Raw genomic sequence first — 19138 nt, forward strand, 5'->3', positions numbered from 1 at the left:
GGGGGCAGGATGACATAGCCCAAAGGTCTGTTTAGGATAAGCAGTTAGCTTCCCCAGACCCCCTCCCCTCCCCCCTGAGAGAGGGAGAGTGTGTCCCGGGCTGGGGACCTGAGTGTCACCCGGGTGAGGTGAATGCAGAAAGGCTAGCCCATGGCGACTCCCAGCATCCTGGCAGCAGGCCCTCATCTCTTGTTTATGGCGGAAAGGTACCAACACCCCCAGTGTCCATCAGCCAATACCACAGAGTCTCCTTCAGCCGTAGAAAGGCATGAAGCGCTGATCCATGCTGTGACACGGATGAACCTTGAAAACATCACACTAAGTGAAAGCCAGACACAGAGGCCACATACTGTGCAATTCTACTGATATGAAATGTCCAGACTGACAAGCCCACAGAGACAGCAGAATAGTTGTTGACAGGGGCTGGGGGGCAGGGAGACTGGAGAGTGACTGGTTCATGGGTACAGAGTTCCTTTGGGAATGAGGAAATTGTCTTTGAACTCAATAAAGGTGCTGGTTGTACAACACTGTGAATGCCCTAAAAGCCCTGAGTTGTGGGCTTTTTGTTTGTTTGTTTTTCTTTTTCTTTTTAATTAAGGTGTCATTGATATACACTTTTACAAAAGTTTCACATGAGAAACATCGTGGTTGCTACATTCACCCCTGTTATCGAGTCCCCACCGATGCCCCATTGCAGTCACTGTCCATCAGTGTAGTAAGAAGCCTCAGAGTCACTATTCGCCTTCTCTGTGCTACACTGTCTTCCCTTCTTCCGTGTGACCCACATACACACCCTGTGTACTAATCAAAGTACCCCTCAATCCCCTTCTCCCTCCCTCCCCACCTGCCCTCCCCCACCCCTCCCTTTGGTAACCGCTAGTCCCTTCTTGGAGTCTCTGAGTCTGCCTGACTTGTACACTTTAACATGGTGAATTCTGTGGTAGGTGAGCTCCACCTCAATCAGAAAGAAAAAAAGAACCATCAGTGGAGAAACAGACTAGCCCAAGAAGAAGGACCTAAAGATCCTAACATCCAGGGATCTCCACAGTGAAGCTCAGGTTGATAAGCCTCCTGATCTCAGAGCTTCCAGTCAGCTCTTCCGTCCTCCACTCTTGAATAATAGTGGACAGCCGAAAGGGAGAAAAAGCCTCTTGGAGAAAATAGCCAGCATGTAGGGAGGGAGATACGGAGAGAGGAAACTGTCATTTAATATCCCAAGGAAGATAAGAAAATGTTGGTACCATGAAATAACAACAGGGTATTATTTGGAAAGAACATTTAGAGCTCAGGAAGAACTCGAAATCAAAAGCATATCAATAGGAATTAGAAACCCAGAAGAGCTGGAAGATAAAGTTGAAATTTCCCAGGAAGTAAAGTATAGAAACAGAGGTAGAAAATGAGGACAAGATAAGAAAACTAGAAGTTCAGTCCTAGAGGTCCATTACCCAAGGAACAGGAACTCTACAGAGAAAATGGGAAAGCCAGACAGCAGAAAATCACCACAATAATTTGAGAATATTTCCCAGAATTAAAGTATGTGAGTTTCCACACTGAAAGGCCACCATGTGGTAGGAAAAGCACTGGGAATAAATATAGAACCATATTTAAGTCACATCTTGATGAAATTTCAGGACACCAGGGACAAAGAAAACATGCTTCAGGCTTCCAAAGAGAAAAACAATGGGTGTTTGCAAAGAAACAAATCAGGAAAACTGAATTCTTCAACAGCAATGTTGGAAGCTCAAAGTCAGTAGGTCATTGCCGTCAGAATTTGAAAAAAGCAAAATGATCTCAACCTAGAATTCAGTAGCCACCAAACTGTCAACCAAATGTGAAGGTAGACCAGAGATATTATCAGACATGCCTGGCATCCAGAAAGATCTACCTCACACCCCACACCCTTTCTCTGGAAACTGCTGGAGTATCCACTCCATGCAAACAAGGAAGAAGACGGCTGGAATTCAGGAAGTAGAAGGTCCCAGCACTGAGAAGGGCAAGAGGGGATTCTCCAGGCGAAATGGCAAAGAGATCCTAGATGAGAGCTTGGGCACGGGGTGTAGGGGCCACTAGTGCCCTTTCTCCTGAGGAGGGTACTGTGGACCCTGAATGTGCCAAGTGTCTTGACAAAAGTTTGAGATGCTAGAGGAAGAGTTTGGGGTTGAAGCAATGATAAGTACCAAAGAAAGTAAGAAAATAGGGCAGAACGCAGTTGTTAAGTCAAGGGAACACGAACAAATAAAAAATTGTGCAGGAAAAGAAATCAGAGAACCAGAAGTAGATGGCTCACCTGGAACGGAAACACTAAACAGCGGTCTCCTCACACTGGGAGTGAGGCAGCACAGACTGAGTGTGTGTAGCAGGACGGGAATACATTCTCCTTGCAGCACACTCAGTAATCGGTGCCTGTAACTGGATAGCCAACAGGTAGCTAGGAAAGCAGGTTACTTAGAGCTACAGAGGTTTAGTACCAAATAACCAAATCAATTCCAAAATCAAACAGTTGCTTCTGGGGGCAGGTGAGAGGCAGCCTTTTTTTTTCATAACCTTGTCGAGCTATTTGACTTTATAAATTGTGTGCATGTATAACAATAAAAGCAAGCCTGCAAATAAACACAATGCAATATAGATTGTGGCATCAGAAAGGTCCAGATGAAATTTTAGGTGGATTCCAAGGAATGCAAAATGATGCCGCCTTCATTGTCATATGCATTAACGGAATATGTACATTAAAGAGCTCTCCAGTCACTTATTTCAAGCTGTTCTTTCTAGCCTCCAGTTTTTACTTGTCTGTTCTTATTGAAGTCATTACTAAGAAGAATTTCAAATTCTGCCTTTGCTAATTTTGATACTTGTGTTTTTATTTCCAGAACTTTCATTTTTCTCTAGTTTATGGTCAAATCGATAAAAATCTCTAATAAAACACAATGCAAATATGAACATCTGTAGGAGATGATGGACACCAAATTAAAAAATGAGGATTCAGTACAGATGTTTTGAAACGTCTGGATGTTGCCATGATGTAGATTGAACATCTAGATGGTTGATTAAAATAACTTTTTATCTAGGTGCCTACTGTCAGGTAGACACAGGTTAAGATTTCATAGTTCTAACAGATACAAAAAGGAAAAAGGTCTGTGGGATCTTACGGTAATTTTTCTTTCTGCTGAGTTAAAAAGAGCATACTGCCCATCTGTTCATAAATGTTTTACCTAGGTAGGAATAGTCTTCATAGGGCAGTGAAGTGCATTTAACGTTACAGCATCCTGCACCTCTATCTTCCCGCAGAAAGAGTGGCTCTTAAGCTCTGCCATTATCTATGCAAATCTTGGTAAGTGGCTGCCTGAGCACTCACTGGCCCTGGAGGCTTTTTGAGCTATTATGGGTTTAATGTAAATGTGTGATTCAAGTTGCTGCTCAGCTGTATTGCCGAGGGCTGCAAAATGGTTTGTGTACTTCTGTGTTTTAACTTAGGCTTTCTACTTTCTCTTTCTCTATAGAAAGTTACAGAAAGAACAGTTTCTTTGTGGTCGCTGATAAACAGTAATAAAGACAAATTCAAAAATCCCTTCTATACGAAAGAAATCAATCGAGTTTTATATCCAGTTGCCAGTATGCGTCACTTGGAACTTTGGGTGAATTACTACATTAGATGGAACCCCAGAATCAAGCAACAAGTAAGTGAAGCGGCATTGTTAAAAGATAGTGATGGTGATTATTATTCTGGACTTACATCATGTTATGTGGTAGTTTAAAAAAATACTATGAGAAGGGAAATATCAGACTAAAAGATCACACTTGCTTTTAAATGCAACTTTAATTAAAATGGTGTTTAATTACTAAGCCATTTATTTTGATTGGGGTTAAACTTACATCCTTCTGTCGACATGAATAATATAATTTTTTTTTTACTAAAATGTAAAGTCATTTAAAGCTCTGAGAAATTCCTGAGGTTTGATAGCCAAGGATTTCCTTTAATCCCTGGAAGTTGTTACACATCATAAGAAAATTCTTTCCCTTGACTACACTTGGATGATCCTTCAAGGAAAACCATTTTCTACTGTCTGGTTCAGGTGTATGTACTAGGTAGGTCAGCTGACGTGAGACTGCTTTTTCCTAAGGGTCTTTACTTCTAAAATAAATAGAATTGATCTGTCATTGGCTACTACGTTGAATTGTCCATTTATCAATCAAAAATGGAAACAAGGATTTTTGAAGCAAAAGTCTCTGCATTTTATTAAAGACACACTCAGGCTTTCCATTTTCCACCCCTACTCCCTGAAAATCGGAAGAAAAATACAGCCTGCCTGTTCATGAAAGCTCAGAAGTACCTCCACTTAGTGATTTGTTCTAAGTACTATAAATATTCAGTATTTGTGATTGCTTTTTCAAAAGGTTTGTACATTTTCCTGCGGTTTAGATGGTCAACTACCTGTTCTCGCAGGCCAGTCTTGCGTAAGCGCCAGCTTTAATCCCGCCAGAAATAGTCGGGCAACAGCAGGGTCCCCGGGCTGCAGTCTGTCTCTCAGATTGTTCATTCCACTCAGGCAGCTGGCCGCACGCCAGTCTGTGCACTCTCCCCTCGTTGGGGAAATGCCTGTTTCAGGCTGGCGCTCTCATCTCAAGGTCTCTGCTGCGTGCATGAAGGCTTTTACAATTTAGTAATGGTTGAAATATGTAATCTTTTGGAAAGTCACAGATTCCAAGGTTTGAGAACATTCACTTGTTGAGTTTGGGATCTGAGAAGCATATAGAGAGAATTTATTTAGCAGTAATTGTAGCATCGGGACTATCAAGCAGGAATGAGAAGGTTTCCAGGGTTCTAACCACTGTTACAGAGGGTGTGTTCCTTTCTTATTAAAAAATATTGTATAGATGAGCACTGCGTTGGCCTGTAAATTAAGTCTTCTCTGTATTGATCATGCCTTTTTTCTAAACCATTGGTAATTAGAAAGCGTTGACAATTTCTGTACAGTCTGTAATCTCCCCTCACCCATTTATACTTGGAGAAATTCTTGAAATTTAAGGAATTTAGAGCAATTTGTTTCTGAATATACAACACTAGTGATGATAACTGTGGTGGAAGGGACATCAGTAGAACAACTTACTGTAATGTATTCTCTCTCCATCTTATTCTAATAGAGCTTAGCAAAATGGAAGTGGGCCAGGTAGGAATACGCATTATTTAGTAGAGGTTTTTACTTTGAGACAGTAATTGGTCTACATTATGATCTGTGAGATTTACTCAAAAAATCAAATAACTTATCCTTTCTGTATATATTTTCTGAATGCAGAGAGTCCTACACATATCTTTATATTCCTTGGCACTTTGTATTTTATCTGCCAAATACTGAGTGTTCCCATACGTCAGGCAGTCCCTGCCCACAAGGAGCTTGTAGGCTAGCGGGGGCACCCAGGAACATAACCCGATGATGGTAATGCTTGGGGAAAAAAGTGATAATAGAGGTGTGAATTAAGTGCACTAGATTTTCTGAAAGATCTTACGTAGAACATTATTTCATACAGAAACAGTTTACAATCTGAGCACATAGAACTTCTAAGATTATATAATATAAACCTAGAAGAATATACTTAACCACTTGTAAGTTAAACTGTTGTTGAGTTGTGTGGCCCAGTTGAAACACAAACAGTTAATTACTGGGTACCTGTAGCATGCCCAACACCGATAGACCATCAGTATGGACAGATACAAATGCGTGCACCCCCCTTCCCTGTCAGCCAGTAACCTGGAGGAAGGCAGGATTAGTGTGCTTTTAAAAGCAAAGGCCACCAACCCTTGCTATGATATAAAGGCTTGGCAAAGATGATGGAAAGACAAATGCATACATTTGATGAAGTCTTGATACACTAACCTGGCACTTTCATTTAATGGGAAGAAACTGCTCATGCCGAAAGCAAAAGAATAAATTAGTCATGTTATAAACCTGAAGAGGGCCTTCAGTGCCCATTGGACATCGCCATGCTGCATAGCTGTTAGCCAGGGCCGCACTGGGCAAGCTCACATTTGCACAGCGGCAACAAAGGGAGAGAAGGGCAGTCCGCCAGGAGCAGGCTGAGCTGTGTGGCCGTGAGGTTATTTCGGAAAGAAGTGGTAAAAGGAACATGAATATGAAAATCATTTGCAGCCTAGGATAATTCTATAGCTAGCTGATTGCCCACCTTCTACCTGGCGGCACACTCTACCTCATAATTCATTGCCCAAGTGGGAAGCCGAGGGGTGGGAGTTATGGCCACCTGCCTTCTAGGCTCAGCTCTCCATGTGACTTTCAGTATGCTGTCACAGATGGACTCTTTCCATCTGTGACATGCTCTGCGTCGCTTGTGTTTATTGGCTAATGACTTCCATACCTTTTGTACCCATTACTAGACTAAATTATCTTTTTATTTCTGTTTTTCATCAACTCTCTCATGTTTTCTAAGTATACAGCCTTGTCCTCTGGTTTCCTTTTCTTGTCTGATTGTCCTTGCTGGCACAATAACAAACTGATTCTAGTAGTCATATGAAAATGGGAGGGTTTAAAAACAGCCAATACAACATTGGAGGAGAATATCAAGGTAGAACTTGCCCTGCTGTGTAGTAACTTATTTGAAACAGAATAGAGCCCAGAAGTAGAGCACTTAAGTAGGCATGGAGCTGGTGGGGTACAAAGGTGGCAGTGTAATGCATGGGGACAAGAACGGGCCTGGCACAGCAAATCAAACTTGGCACCTTGGACACAGAACTCAGGATCCCCCACACCTGCTGTTTCCGCCCTCTTCCCCCTTTTCAGTTCTTAGCAGCTCCATCCTAGTCGCCCTGGCCGGAGACCTGAGTCACCCTTGACTGCTTTCTGTCTCACACCCCCCTTCCAGTTGTCAGGAGAGCCTGCTGGCTCTGGCCTGCAGGACCTCCACAGCCCCCAGCTGCGGGCCGCCTGCCCTGGGCGCTGTGCGGCTGCATAGCCTTCTAGCCGGACTCCCTGGCTTCCCCCCTGCTGCCGCCCAGTGTCCTCAGTGGGAACATACACCCGGCCCCAGTACTCCTCCACTCAGAACTGTCCCGCAGCTGCTCCCCTCACCCAGAGCCAAAGCCCTAGTCCTCAGAGGGGCCCCTGAGGCCTTGTGTGCCCCTGGCCACCCTGGCCTCTGCACCAGCAGCTCTCACACACTCAGCTTGGCCACACCTGGCTCCCCCTACCTGCCCTCAAGCTTTCCCTCAAGAGTCACCTCTTCAGTGCAGCTCACCCCAACCACCCCGTGAGGGTGTCACCGGCGCCCCACTCGTCCCATCCCTGTAGCCCCCACTCTACTTCTTTTCCATAGTTTTCATCACCTTCGAACATTCTGTTAACTCAGGATTGTTATAGTCATTGTCTCCCCCTGCTGGAAGGTAAATGCCATAACAACAGGGATTTGGGCCTCTTCACTGCTGGCTCCTAAGCACCTTGGTCCTCAGTAAAACACACGAAGGAAAAAGTGGGTGGAAGGGATTAGCCAGCTGGCAGTCCACAGCACTTCCTGGGTGTCAGGTGCTCTGCCAGCATTCCCATTCTGATGCCACAGATGCATTTCTGAAAAGCCTCACATTCTGCAGTCACACAGTAAAAGAGACCTCTCCAAACCTGCGGAGCCTTGTAACCAGAGCCCTAATGAAAGCAGCAGTCCCAGTAGAAATACAGGCACAGTTACATCTGGGTGGCATGCGTACCTGGCCTCCATTGATCCCTCCTGGGTAGCCTGTAGTGGTCTGAGTGGTCTCCCCAGAAGCCATGTCCACGTGGAACCTATGAATGGAAGCTTATTTGGAAACACATCTTTATAGATATAATTAAGGATTTCAACATAAGATCCTCCTGGATTTTGAGTAGGCTGAAAATCCACTGACAGGTGCCCTTATAGGAGAAAAACAGGAAGATTTGAGACACAGACACATGGTAGGCGCCATGTGAAAACAGGAGAGATTTGAGTGACGTGGCCATAAGCCAAAGGATACTGTGGGCCAACAGAAGCAGTAAGAGGCAGGGAAGGCTCTTGCCCACAGGCTTCGGCCTTGGAGAACTGTGAGAAAATTTTCTGTTGTTTTAAGCCGCCGAGTTTGTGTTGATTTGTTAGGGCAGCCCCCGGAAACACACACACATTCTGAAACCCCAGGGCTCATGCTCCCTCCTCTGAGGTGCAGGCTCTGGAGGGCTTCTGCATCTAATAAATACAGACCGTTCTCCTGGGCAGGGAGAATCAGGTGGGGGCAGCCTCCTTCAGCAGCGGCTTGTCTTCACAGCTTCCGTGTTGGTGCTCGCAGTGTCAACAGATAGCTTACCACAGTGGAACACAGGCCAGTTCTAGAAGCCATTAGGGCTAAAATAAGGCACTTCTGCAGACTTTCAGCTGTTTTCTTGTCATATATTGCTCAAGCTTTCTGGAAGCTTGCCCTTGGTCATTTCAAAACATTAGTGTGCTGGCAAGGGAGTCTTCTGGGGGCTGTTCTGTTGTCTATCTTGGCCTGGGTGGTGATATATTAGTCTAAACATACATAAAGATTCATTCAGCTGAACATGTTAAGATGTGTGCACATTACGATCTGTAATTCAAGAAGCATTGGCATGTGCCCAGGAGCTCTGTCTGAGGACTTTGCCACTGTGTGTGGGTGGGGAGTGCTGGCCATCACCACCTGTCCCTCAGTGCGGGCACAGACTGGTCAGTTGGGGTTTAGTCGTTCAGCAGGCCTCAGCTGTGATCGACATCAGAACCATAACGTCAGGGCAGGATGCCGAGTGATAGCTGCAGAATACCACCACTGATGGCAGTTTTTCCAAATGGCAAACGAGTGCAACCTCCATTTCTAGATACTCAGGTCTCAGGAAAGTGTCACAAGTCTGCACAGGAAGGAAGGCCACATGCCAACTTGGGACGAGCAGAAGAGGGCAGTGGGCCTGGGGATGGGTGACAAAGGAGACAGGAGCTACGTCTGGGTTCATAAACCTGAAAAGGCCTGGGCGAGGAAATGTGCACATAAGTTATTTCTTGGGGGCGTGTAGCGGGGCGTTTGATTGTCCTTGTACTTTGCTGTGCTTTTAAGTTTCTCGGCATTGAAGGTGACTGTGTGGGGGCGGTGTGGGGGAGATTGTCTGGCTGTGCATGTGTTGGAGGTGGTTGGTTGTGTGTGAGCGTGTGGGGGTATGTGCATGTCGGGGTGCGTGAGGCTGTGGCTGGGTGGGTGGCTGAGTGTGTGGGTGTGCACATGTGCACGTCTAGGGCCCTGACCCACGAGGCCCAGCGGGCAGCCAGCTGGAGCAGGGGCAGCCTATGGCCGGCGCCCTGACTCACCGTGTGCTTCTCTCAGCAGCCCAACCCCGTGGAGCAGCGCTACGTGGAGCTCCTGGCCTTGCGTGATGAGTACATCAAGCGCCTGGAGGAGCTGCAGCTGGCCAACTCCGCCAAGCTCTCTGACCCCGCCCCGTCCCCATCCAGCCCTTCAGCCCTGGTGCCCCACGTGCAGACCCACTTCTGAGGGCCCACCCTGGGAATAAAGCAAGTGGTTGACTCTCGCTTGGGGCCTCTGTACAGAGTAGATTAAAATATTTGCCTCCACATAAGACTCGGACTACCATAATCTTTAAACTCTTGAATATGTGCCTTCTAGAATACATGTTACAAGAAAACTCTAGTGTCTACACAGCAATCAGAAGAAAGGAGCCAAGATGGCGTTTTGGAAAATCCTGACACCTTTCAAATGCAGCTTTTGAAAGATAAACCTTAAATTTGATGTAGATCTTTAGAAATGCTAGATATACGATATGTATTTTGTGGGCTTAATTGGAACAACAGTGTTTTTTAAAGTAAAGGTAAAAAATACATGTTTGTGAAATGAATCTTCCTCAAGCTGCTTATAATTGCTTCGGATTATCTAAAATGAACCCAAATGTGAAAGATGTGTATTACTGCCAAAACCAAATTGAGCTCAGCTTCTGAGACATTTTCCAAAAACAAGGTGTTTAAATAATTGCCAAATTTTATACCATTGTAGGTGGTGAGTTTAGGGGAAATAGCTGTGTAGATGAGATTTTCATTTTTTTGCAATTTTGGAATATAAAGCACTTCCCCCTAGTTTTCAAGAGAAGTATATTTTTATATTAAATTTATGGAGCCCAATTAACTATGATTTGATTTTTTTTTAATTTGCCAGTTCTGTTTTCTAAGTTCTTCCAAGAGCTTGCCTAGAATTCTGACCTATTTTCAGGTTGTGGAAAAAAGCCCCGACACATCACGCTGCTTAGGTGAGTGTTCTTGCAAATGTTGCTCTAGTCAGAGCCCAGCTTATCTGCCAACGTACAGGGTTGACCATCTGGGATGTAGGAGCTGTGTTGCTAGAGTATCATCTGAAATAAAAACTGCTGATATACATTTGTTGAGTGTATTCTTGAAAGTGGTGTGTTTATGAATTTCAATTGAAATGATGTTGGATGCCCAAAACTGCTTCTACAAATTTTTACTTGAAGTCCCCGGCAGTTTGCTTTTTCAGGTGTTTGGCTTTTTGGTTTTCTTTTTGTAGGATTAAAAGAAATTTCAGATGACGTTCTACTTGCTATCTGGACTAAACTAATTCATTTAGTAAGTATGTTTGTAAAAGTTAAAGCTAGAGTTAAAACAATTAATGTGTTTTACAATGATTTGTAAAGGACTATTTATAGCTAATATTGTTTTGTTTTCAATGAATTAAGAGAGATTAAATATATCTTTGTAAGTTATTTTATGTCATAGCTTAATTGGTCTACCAAATAAGACATCTCAAATACAATAGTATAATGTATAAAGTTTGTATGTATATGAAATTTTATTAGATATTCTCTTGCTTTTTGTAAACACTGTAAATATTTCATAAATTAACAAAGGGTCACTCCATAAAAAGAAAAAGCTAATACTAATAGCATAAAGGATTTTGTGAAATTTCATGAAAAAATTTTCATGGCAGTAGCAACTAAAGACCTGCTGTAATAAATGTATTAACTCAACCTACCCTTTATTTTCAGGGATGTAACTGTGTGTCTCAAATGCATAAGATACCCATCTTCCTTCCTTTTCCTGACTGTACTTCACATGCTTTTTATCTTACTAGCAACTTTGTAAGGCTCTCCCCAGATCCCAACAATTTGAGTGTGTTAACAATGCAGATGTTAAGTTCCACAGACGTGCTGGAGTGCAGGGACACGAGCCTGTGGACCCAGGATAGAGAACACAGCAGTTGACATTAAAAGAAGAATGAGACATGAGTCGAAATAAGCCATATTTGATGTCTCTTTCGGGTAAGGGTTTTTCAGATTCTTCACATAGTACTGCCAATTGGAAATGGCATTGTTTATGTGCATCCTAAGAATGCTAAATAGTTACAGCAGTAAACTAAAATGAACCATTTTTTAAAAAATCAGAATAAGGCGTTTAAAAGATTCCGTGTATCTTTTAAAACTGAGTATTTGAAATGCTTTGGAAGGTTCTCCCTCAGACATTGCCACACTTGATCCTCACTACAGCCTCACGGGCTCCGTGTATTCTATTATCCCTGTTTTCCAACTGAGAAGAATGTCGTTGCTCCAGGGGTTCACTGACATGCCTGACATCCCACAGCATCAAAACAAATATCTACAGGTTTCAAACTTGAGTTGCCACTGAATAAGCTGTAGCTCTGCCTTCTGGAATGAAATAGAATAATCTCTCTTCCTGGGACAGTCTCTCAAGTAATTTGGAATCATGTATTTTTGATAATGTAACAGCTTTTTCTAAATATGGTCATAGCACTTTCTGATCTATTTTTGATAAGGCAGAAAAGCTTATGCTTATGCTTTTTTGGTATGAATAATATTCGAAAGTTTCAAAATAAGCTGACTAGTATCTCCTCGCCTGCAGCCCTCTACAGAATACAGATTTGTGGTGTCAGTCATCTGGACAGCTCTTGTGGCAAAATTTGGGGGTGTTAGGCAAAAGCAGGACTATATAAAGGGAACATTCCTAAAATACAGGAATTTGTTATGGGGTATGGACACCTATGACTGGAGGACGGAGCCATTGGTGGCCAGTAAAGCAAAGCAGGGGACATCCAAAGGAAGTAAGAAATGTATGCAGCATGCAGCCTGAAAACAGGAATGAGGGTTAGCGTATTCCTAGTTTGGAATAGATTGCAGTCGAATTTTTTTAGGTTCACAGAATCACTAAAAAAGCATGTTGCTGGAATACCAATACTTGAAGTAAGAGTCTAATATTCCAACAGCTATTGGTGGATTTATAAATTCATTAGGAATTATTAGCAAAGTCTTCTGTATTCAACATACTTGGAAGAGGAAAGCTCAGCAAAACAAAGTATTCTCATTTCCTTGTGAGGCTTAGATTCACGTACAGATTACTCCTTATTTGCAACAATTTGTCCTATAAAAGCCAAGGCATCTAGACCACGTAGAGCAGCAAAAAGTTCAGACACGACCATTAATGCCTAATGGTTCATTATTTTAGTAGCTTTGGAGAACATGGCTTATTCATTTACAGTGATTAATACGTGCTTCTGAAATTGACTGCATTGCACAGTGCATTCCACATAAATTAGAAATTTGTTCATTTCAGGAGCCTTGTCTCACAAACCTGTGTCAGGAAGAACCTTGATTGGGATGTGTGGAGACCTGCGTTCCCATCTGGGCTCTGACCCTGTTCTTCGGTGGGAGGTCTTCCCAGCCCCCAGATGCTACAGATCTGTTGGTTTGGGAGGAGGCCTCTGTCCTTCCGTTTTAGCGCAGGTATGGCTGCATATTCTTGAAGGTTCCTTACAATAGCCCTTCTCAGAAATGCATTTTTGTCACTTGCATTCATGCAGTATTTGTGGCACAAAACAGCATTTACCTCATGTATTAGTTTCCCGTTTCTGCTCTAAGAGACCACCACAAACTTAGTGATTTATTATATTGTAAAACACTTATTTTCTTATGGTGCTAGGTGGCCAGAAGTCTGAAATGGGGCTCACTGGCCTGAAGTCAAGGTGTCAGCAGGGCTGCATTTCTTCCAGGAGCTCTAGGGGGGAGTCCTCTTCCTTGCCTTTTCCAGCTTCCAGTGGACACCATCTTCCCCTGATTCATGGGCCCTTCCTCTGTCTCTGAAGCCAGCAATGTGGCATCTTCAAATCTCTGGACTCTGACTCTTCTGCATCCCTCACTGATATTTAAAGGATCCTAGCGATTATATTGGGCCCACCTGGATAACTCAGGCTTGTCTCCCCATCATCTCCAGGGCAGCCAGTCAGCCTTCTTAATTCCACTCACAGCCTGAATGCCCCTTGCTGTGTGAAGTATCATATTCCCAGCTTCCGAGGCTTAGGTCGTGGGCATCCTTGGGGGTGGGGGCAGGGCCATCATGCCCACTGAACTTCAGTCTCTTTTAGCTTCAGATGGCAGGTGAATTTGAGGTGAGAGGTCAGACATCACCAGGCTCTCCTGTTACCAGCCATACAATTACTCACAGTAGGTAAATGACGAGCTCAATGCATTTTGTTACATCTCAGATGAAATCTAGACTTAGCATTGCCTCTGGTGGTATCCCATTTCTATCCTTGTGTCTGTCCAAAGCCAGAGTGTGTGCTTCCAACTCCCCTGGTCCCTAAATGCAAGAAGGGAGCTATTTATGTGCCAAACACTACTATTTAGCCATCCCACAACCTTACAAAAATGATAGGGAGTCGCTCATGCAATTGTAGATTAATGATACCAAAATAAAAAATAAAAAAAATGATAGGGGTGTTTTTTTTGTCATTTTATAGATAACACAGGTTCAGAGCCAGATGTGTTTTTATGAAGTAAGGTCACTTTGACAAACGCTGTCTACTACGACCCAGACATGACCAGCTGGCTTTTGTTTGGAAACAAAAATGAGTAAAACAGTGGCTCCTTCAAGGAGTGCCTGGCTTAGTGGGAAGACAGTGCAGTTAACTGGTGATTCCTATGTGGAGCCTGCCCACTCGGATAGAGGCGGATGGAGGACTTTGGGGCCAGGCGAGAGGGTCAGGGAGGAACTTGCTGGGAATGTGGTCAGAACTGACTCCTGAAAGTCAAGTAGGAGGCTGCTCACACCTGTCATCGGGAAATGTACATTCAAACTACAGTGAGACGCTGCCCCACACCCATGATTGGCAAACCTTTAAGCGTCTGATAGTCCCAAGCATGACAAGGTTGTGGGCCAGTAGGAACACTTGTATACTGCTTGGAAGAACAGTTGGTATTAGTGGACAAAATTAGAGTGATACCTACCCTGTGACCTAGCATTTCCACTCTCGAACTTCCATGTACCAAAAGACATGTACAAGAATATTCATAGTAGCATTGTCTGTAATGCCACCCCCCCCCAACAGAAAAAACTGGAAACAGCCCAAATGCCCATCTACAGTAGAACAAACTGACATATTCACACAATGCAATACTACATACTTGGGATAAACAATCAAACAACAGCTACACAGAACACAATCTCATAAGCATGTTGATTGAAAGCAGCCAGATACATATTATTCCATTCATGTAAGTTCAAAAACAACCTAAAACTCTTGTTTTGGCATGTATACAAGACAAAATGACAAAGAAATGGTCACCACAGAAGGGACCAGTATGGACAGAAGCAGCTGGTACTTTGTATGCAGTGTGTGTGGCACTCAGAGCAAGCTGGTGTTCCTGGATTGTAAAGTGCTTGGGACTGGGAATGACCCAGAGGTAGGCAGGGGCCCATCAGGGAGCTCCTCAGAGGCCATGTTAAAGAACTTATATTTTCTTCTCTATCCTATAGGAAACATTGAAATGTTTTAGGCAGGGGAGGGAGGTAGAAAAATGTGTCACTCAGACAGCCATATGGAGGGTGGATTGCAGGCTGACAAGACTGGAGACAGGCCAGTTTGAGGCTATCATAATTGACCAGACTTAGAGAACCGAGCCTGGAGTACAGAGAGTAGAAATGCAGACTGAAAAAGGAGCAGTAAGAGTCTGTGATGGTTTGAAAAGAGAGGTGAGAAGTCAAAGTTTATGATCCTGAGATTTTGGTTAGGCAATTGAGTGGCAAGTGCTACCATTTCCTGAAATGGAAACTCAGACGTGGGTATAAAGGCCTAAAGCTCAGGGATAGAGAAGATTTGGGGATAAAACCATGGAGTGGATGACATTGTCCACACCAAGTGGGTGACAAAAAATGACAAGCCCCAACTCCAGATTTTAAGAGGCACGTCAAGGAAGAGGAGACACAGAATAAGATGGAGAAGGAAGGTTGGAGAAGTGCAGAAGCAGTTTCATCATGGAAGGTAATAGAAAAAAATAATTCCCAAGAGCAAGTGCTTTTAGCCTGAGAGATCTGGTAGATTCAGGATGAAAAGAATTCCAGTCAATTTGGGCAGTTAGGAGATCCCTGGGGGACATACATGAGAGCTATTTCATTGAGGCAGGAGCCGAAGAACAGTGAGTTAAAAGTCACTGACCCAGACTGTAGGTCAAGCAGCTGTGGGAAGCCTAAGGCCCGTGTGATCTTATGGGTCCTTAAGAGTGCAACAGGGAGGCGGAGGACGTCAGTGTCAGAACAATGCCATGTGCAAAGGACTCATCTGGCCACTGCTGCTTTGAAGAAGAAGGAATGGGCTGTGAGCCAGGACATGGGGGCGCCTCCGGAAGCTGGGAAAGGCAAAGACATGGCGCTCCCTGGGGGCCTCCTGACGGCCACAGCCCTGCCCGCACCTTGATTTTCGCCCTGTGAGACCTGGGTCCCACTTCTGGCCTCCAGAACCAGGAGAGGGTAAATGTGTGCTGTTCCAGCCGCTGAGTGTGTGGTCATTTGTTCCAGCAGTCACAGGAAACTAATACAAGGAGGACAGAGAACTGGGGGGAGTCCATGCCTGATCAATTCCATTTTCTTCAACCCACCCCCAATACCATAGGGCTGCAAGGAAATTCAAGTTGGCCCAGAGCAGAGGGGGAAGTTCACCTCAGGAGTCCACAAATATCAGACCCTTGTTTTGTGGTGCCCCCCGGTGCTTGTCAGGAGCAAGTGCAAATACTCTGTAAAAGAACGCACCTTCATCCTAGGTCTCCAGGAATTCTCAGGAACTGTTTTCCAAGGGAAATGAACAGCTCACGGTAACAAATCGCAGAGATAGGAAGTCCTCAGTGAAAACCAACAGAAAGCACGGGCAGCGGGAAAGGACCCGTAAATCTTCAGATTATTTGGATCATCAGACACATGTGGTGCTGTGCCGAGTTCTTATGTGGGCTCATGAGAGCCAATGGTGAGCATCTCTGCCTGACTCATACTCAGTGGCGACAGGACGATAGCTTGAAATTGGCCAGGGTGATAGCATTTATACCACAGAAATCTGCAAATGCTATGGATCAGGGCCTTTTTTTCTTCAGAGAGCTGATACCAGCACACTGATGGATGAGAGTTATAAAATTACTGTGTGTATTATCTTTATTTTATTTATGTATTTATTTATTTTGTTATCATTAATCTACAATTACATGAAGAACATTATGTTTACTAGGGTCCCCCCTTCACCAAGTCCCCCACACACACCCCATTACAGTCACTGTCCATCAGCATATAAGATGCTGTAGAATCACTACTTGTCTTCTCTGTGTTGCACAGCCCTCCCCGTGCCCCCCCACACTATACATGCTAATCGTAAGGCCCCCTTTCTTCTCCTCACTCCTTCTCCCTCCCTTCCCACCCATCATCCCCAGTCCCTTTCCCTTTGGTACCTGTTAGTCCATTCTTGGGTTCTGTGATTCTGCTGCTGTTTTGTTCCTTCAGTTTTTCTTTGTTCTTATACTCCACAGATGAGTGAAATCATTTGGTACTTGTCTTTCTCCACCTGGCTTATTTCACTGAGCATAATACCCTCTAGCTCCATTCAGGTTGTTGCAAATGATAGGATTTGTTTTCTTCTTATGGCTGAATAATATTCCATTGTGTATATGTACCACCTCTTCTTTATCCATTCATCTACTGACGGACACTTAGGGTGCTTCCATTTCTTGGCTATTGTAAGTAGTGCTGTGATAAACATAGGGGTGCATCTGTCTTCTTCAAATTGGGCTGCTGCATTCTTAGGGTAAATTCCTAGATGTGGAATTACTGGGTCAAATGGTATTTCTTTTTTTTTTTTTTTGGTAGATGATTATTTTTTATTGAAGGGTAGTTGACACACAGTATTACATTACATTAGTTTCAGGTGTACAACACAGTGATTCAACATTTATATACATGATAATTCTAGGTACCAGCTATCACCATACCAAGTTGTTACAATATTTTGACTATATTCCTTATGCTATACATTACATCCCAGTTACTTATTTATTTAACAATTGGAAGTGTGTACTTTTTTTCTTGTTGTTGTGAGGGCATCTCTCATATTTATTGATCAAATGGTTCGTAACAACAATAAAATTCTGTATAGGGGAGTCAATGCTCAATGCACAATCATTAATCCACCCCAAGCCTAATTTTCGTCAGTCTCCAATCTTCTGAAGCAAAATGAACAAGTTCTTACATGGAGAACAAATTCTTACATAGTGAATAAGTTACATGGTGAACAGTACAAGGGCAGTCATCACAGAAACTTTTGGTTTTGCTCATGCATTATGAACTATAAACAGTCAGTTCAAATATGAATACTCATTTGATTTTTGTACTTGATTTATATGTGGATACCACGTTTCTCTCTTTATGATTGTTATTTTTAATAAAATGCTGAAGTGGTAGGTAGATACAAGATAAAGGTAGAAAACATAGTTTAGTGTTGTAAGAGAGCAAATGTAGATGATCAGGTGTGTGCCTGTAGACTATGTGTTAATCCAAGCTAGACAAGGGCAATAAAACATCCACGTATGCAGAAGATTTCTCTCAGAACGGGGGGGTGAGATTCTAAGCCTCACCTGTGTTGGTCCCCAATTTCTCACCTGATGGCCCCCCTGCGACTGTGCCTGTCTTAGGTTGTTCCTCCCTTGAGGTATCTTACCTGTCTCTGGCTAACCAGTCATCTTCCGGGGCCATACAGGGAAATGTAAAGTTGGTAAGTGAGAGAGAAGCCTTATTGTTTGAAAAGGTTAGCTTTTTACTTCTTTGCATATTTATGCCCTGTGGCTTCTATGCCCAGCATTTGTCTTGAGGTATCTTTACCACTTGGAAGAATTATGATACTCGGTAAATTTGATATGAGGCACGAATTCTATTTAAGGGTTGTAATTAGGAAGGAAGAAGAAAAGCTATAGAAGTAGCAGGCGGCAGAAAACATGGGAAGATTGATTATTCCTTTGACATATCTTCTTGTAGAGTAACTTCAGCATGTATAGGTTTTAAACTACTAATTAAATTGCGCACACACATTAACATAATAAGAGTATAGTTAAATAACCAAAGCATACCTGTAATTACCAGCCATCTCCAGTGAAACCAAGAAAACCAGTTAGGCACCTTAGGCATTTGTGAAAACTTATCTATGATATGGTGGATATTGTCCAACTGAGCTTAAACAGTCTGAGAGAAATCAGACAAATTAAAACAACCCATTCCTGGGGATTGTTCACATCCCATATGTTCTTTTAACAGTAAATAGTCTGTAGTTGTAAGATTTTGGAGCGCGACAATTTGCACTTCTCCTAATTCTTGTTTGAGTTCCAACAGTATAGATCCAGTCAAATTTGTTGTTTTACTGTATGCACAGGCCAGCTTAGATATCTCCTTCTTCATTCCCATGGCAAGTCCAGGAACTGGTGGGATGAGTGCATCTACGCCTGTAGCAGCGCATGGATCTTTGTTGGGGTTTTTTGATGATCATCTTCTGGCATGAGTCTTCCAGAGAGTGCTGATGTTGGAAGTTCTTTTTCATATCGTATCTTAGTTCATTTTTGGGGTAGCACAATTAGGCTTTGATCCTCTGTATAAACACAAACAGACCCTTTGCCTACACATTTATATGCCCTTTATACCCTTGTGTAGGACTCATTGGAGGTCTCCACACAGGAACTGCCTTTTTTTTTTTTTTGGTATCATTAATCTACCCTTACATGATGAATATTATGTTTACTAGGCTCTCCCCTATACCAGGTCCCCCCTATAAACCCCTTTACAGTCACTGTCC

The 19138-nt window shown here is 43.3% G+C and overlaps 1 protein-coding gene across 7 annotated transcripts in view; it reads left to right on the forward strand.

The window, feature by feature from the left end:
• The window catches only part of MTM1 (myotubularin 1), a 117606-nt gene extending 106589 nt beyond the window's left edge, over nucleotides 1-11017 (forward strand). For 6 of the 7 annotated variants that reach the window (XM_057495224.1, XM_057495225.1, XM_036908395.2 and 3 more), the window contains 2 exons: nucleotides 3498-3674; nucleotides 9338-11017. In XM_057495224.1, coding sequence (XP_057351207.1) covers nucleotides 3498-3674; nucleotides 9338-9505 — 345 coding nt within the window. In that variant the 3' untranslated portion in view covers nucleotides 9506-11017. The remainder of the gene's footprint in view (nucleotides 1-3497; nucleotides 3675-9337) is intronic. The other variant, XM_036908397.2, reaches the window with a different exon arrangement.
• The last annotated feature ends 8121 nt before the right edge of the window (nucleotides 11018-19138 follow it).

This window comes from Manis pentadactyla, chromosome X, assembly GCF_030020395.1.
Source record: "Manis pentadactyla isolate mManPen7 chromosome X, mManPen7.hap1, whole genome shotgun sequence".
NCBI lineage: Eukaryota > Metazoa > Chordata > Mammalia > Pholidota > Manidae > Manis > Manis pentadactyla.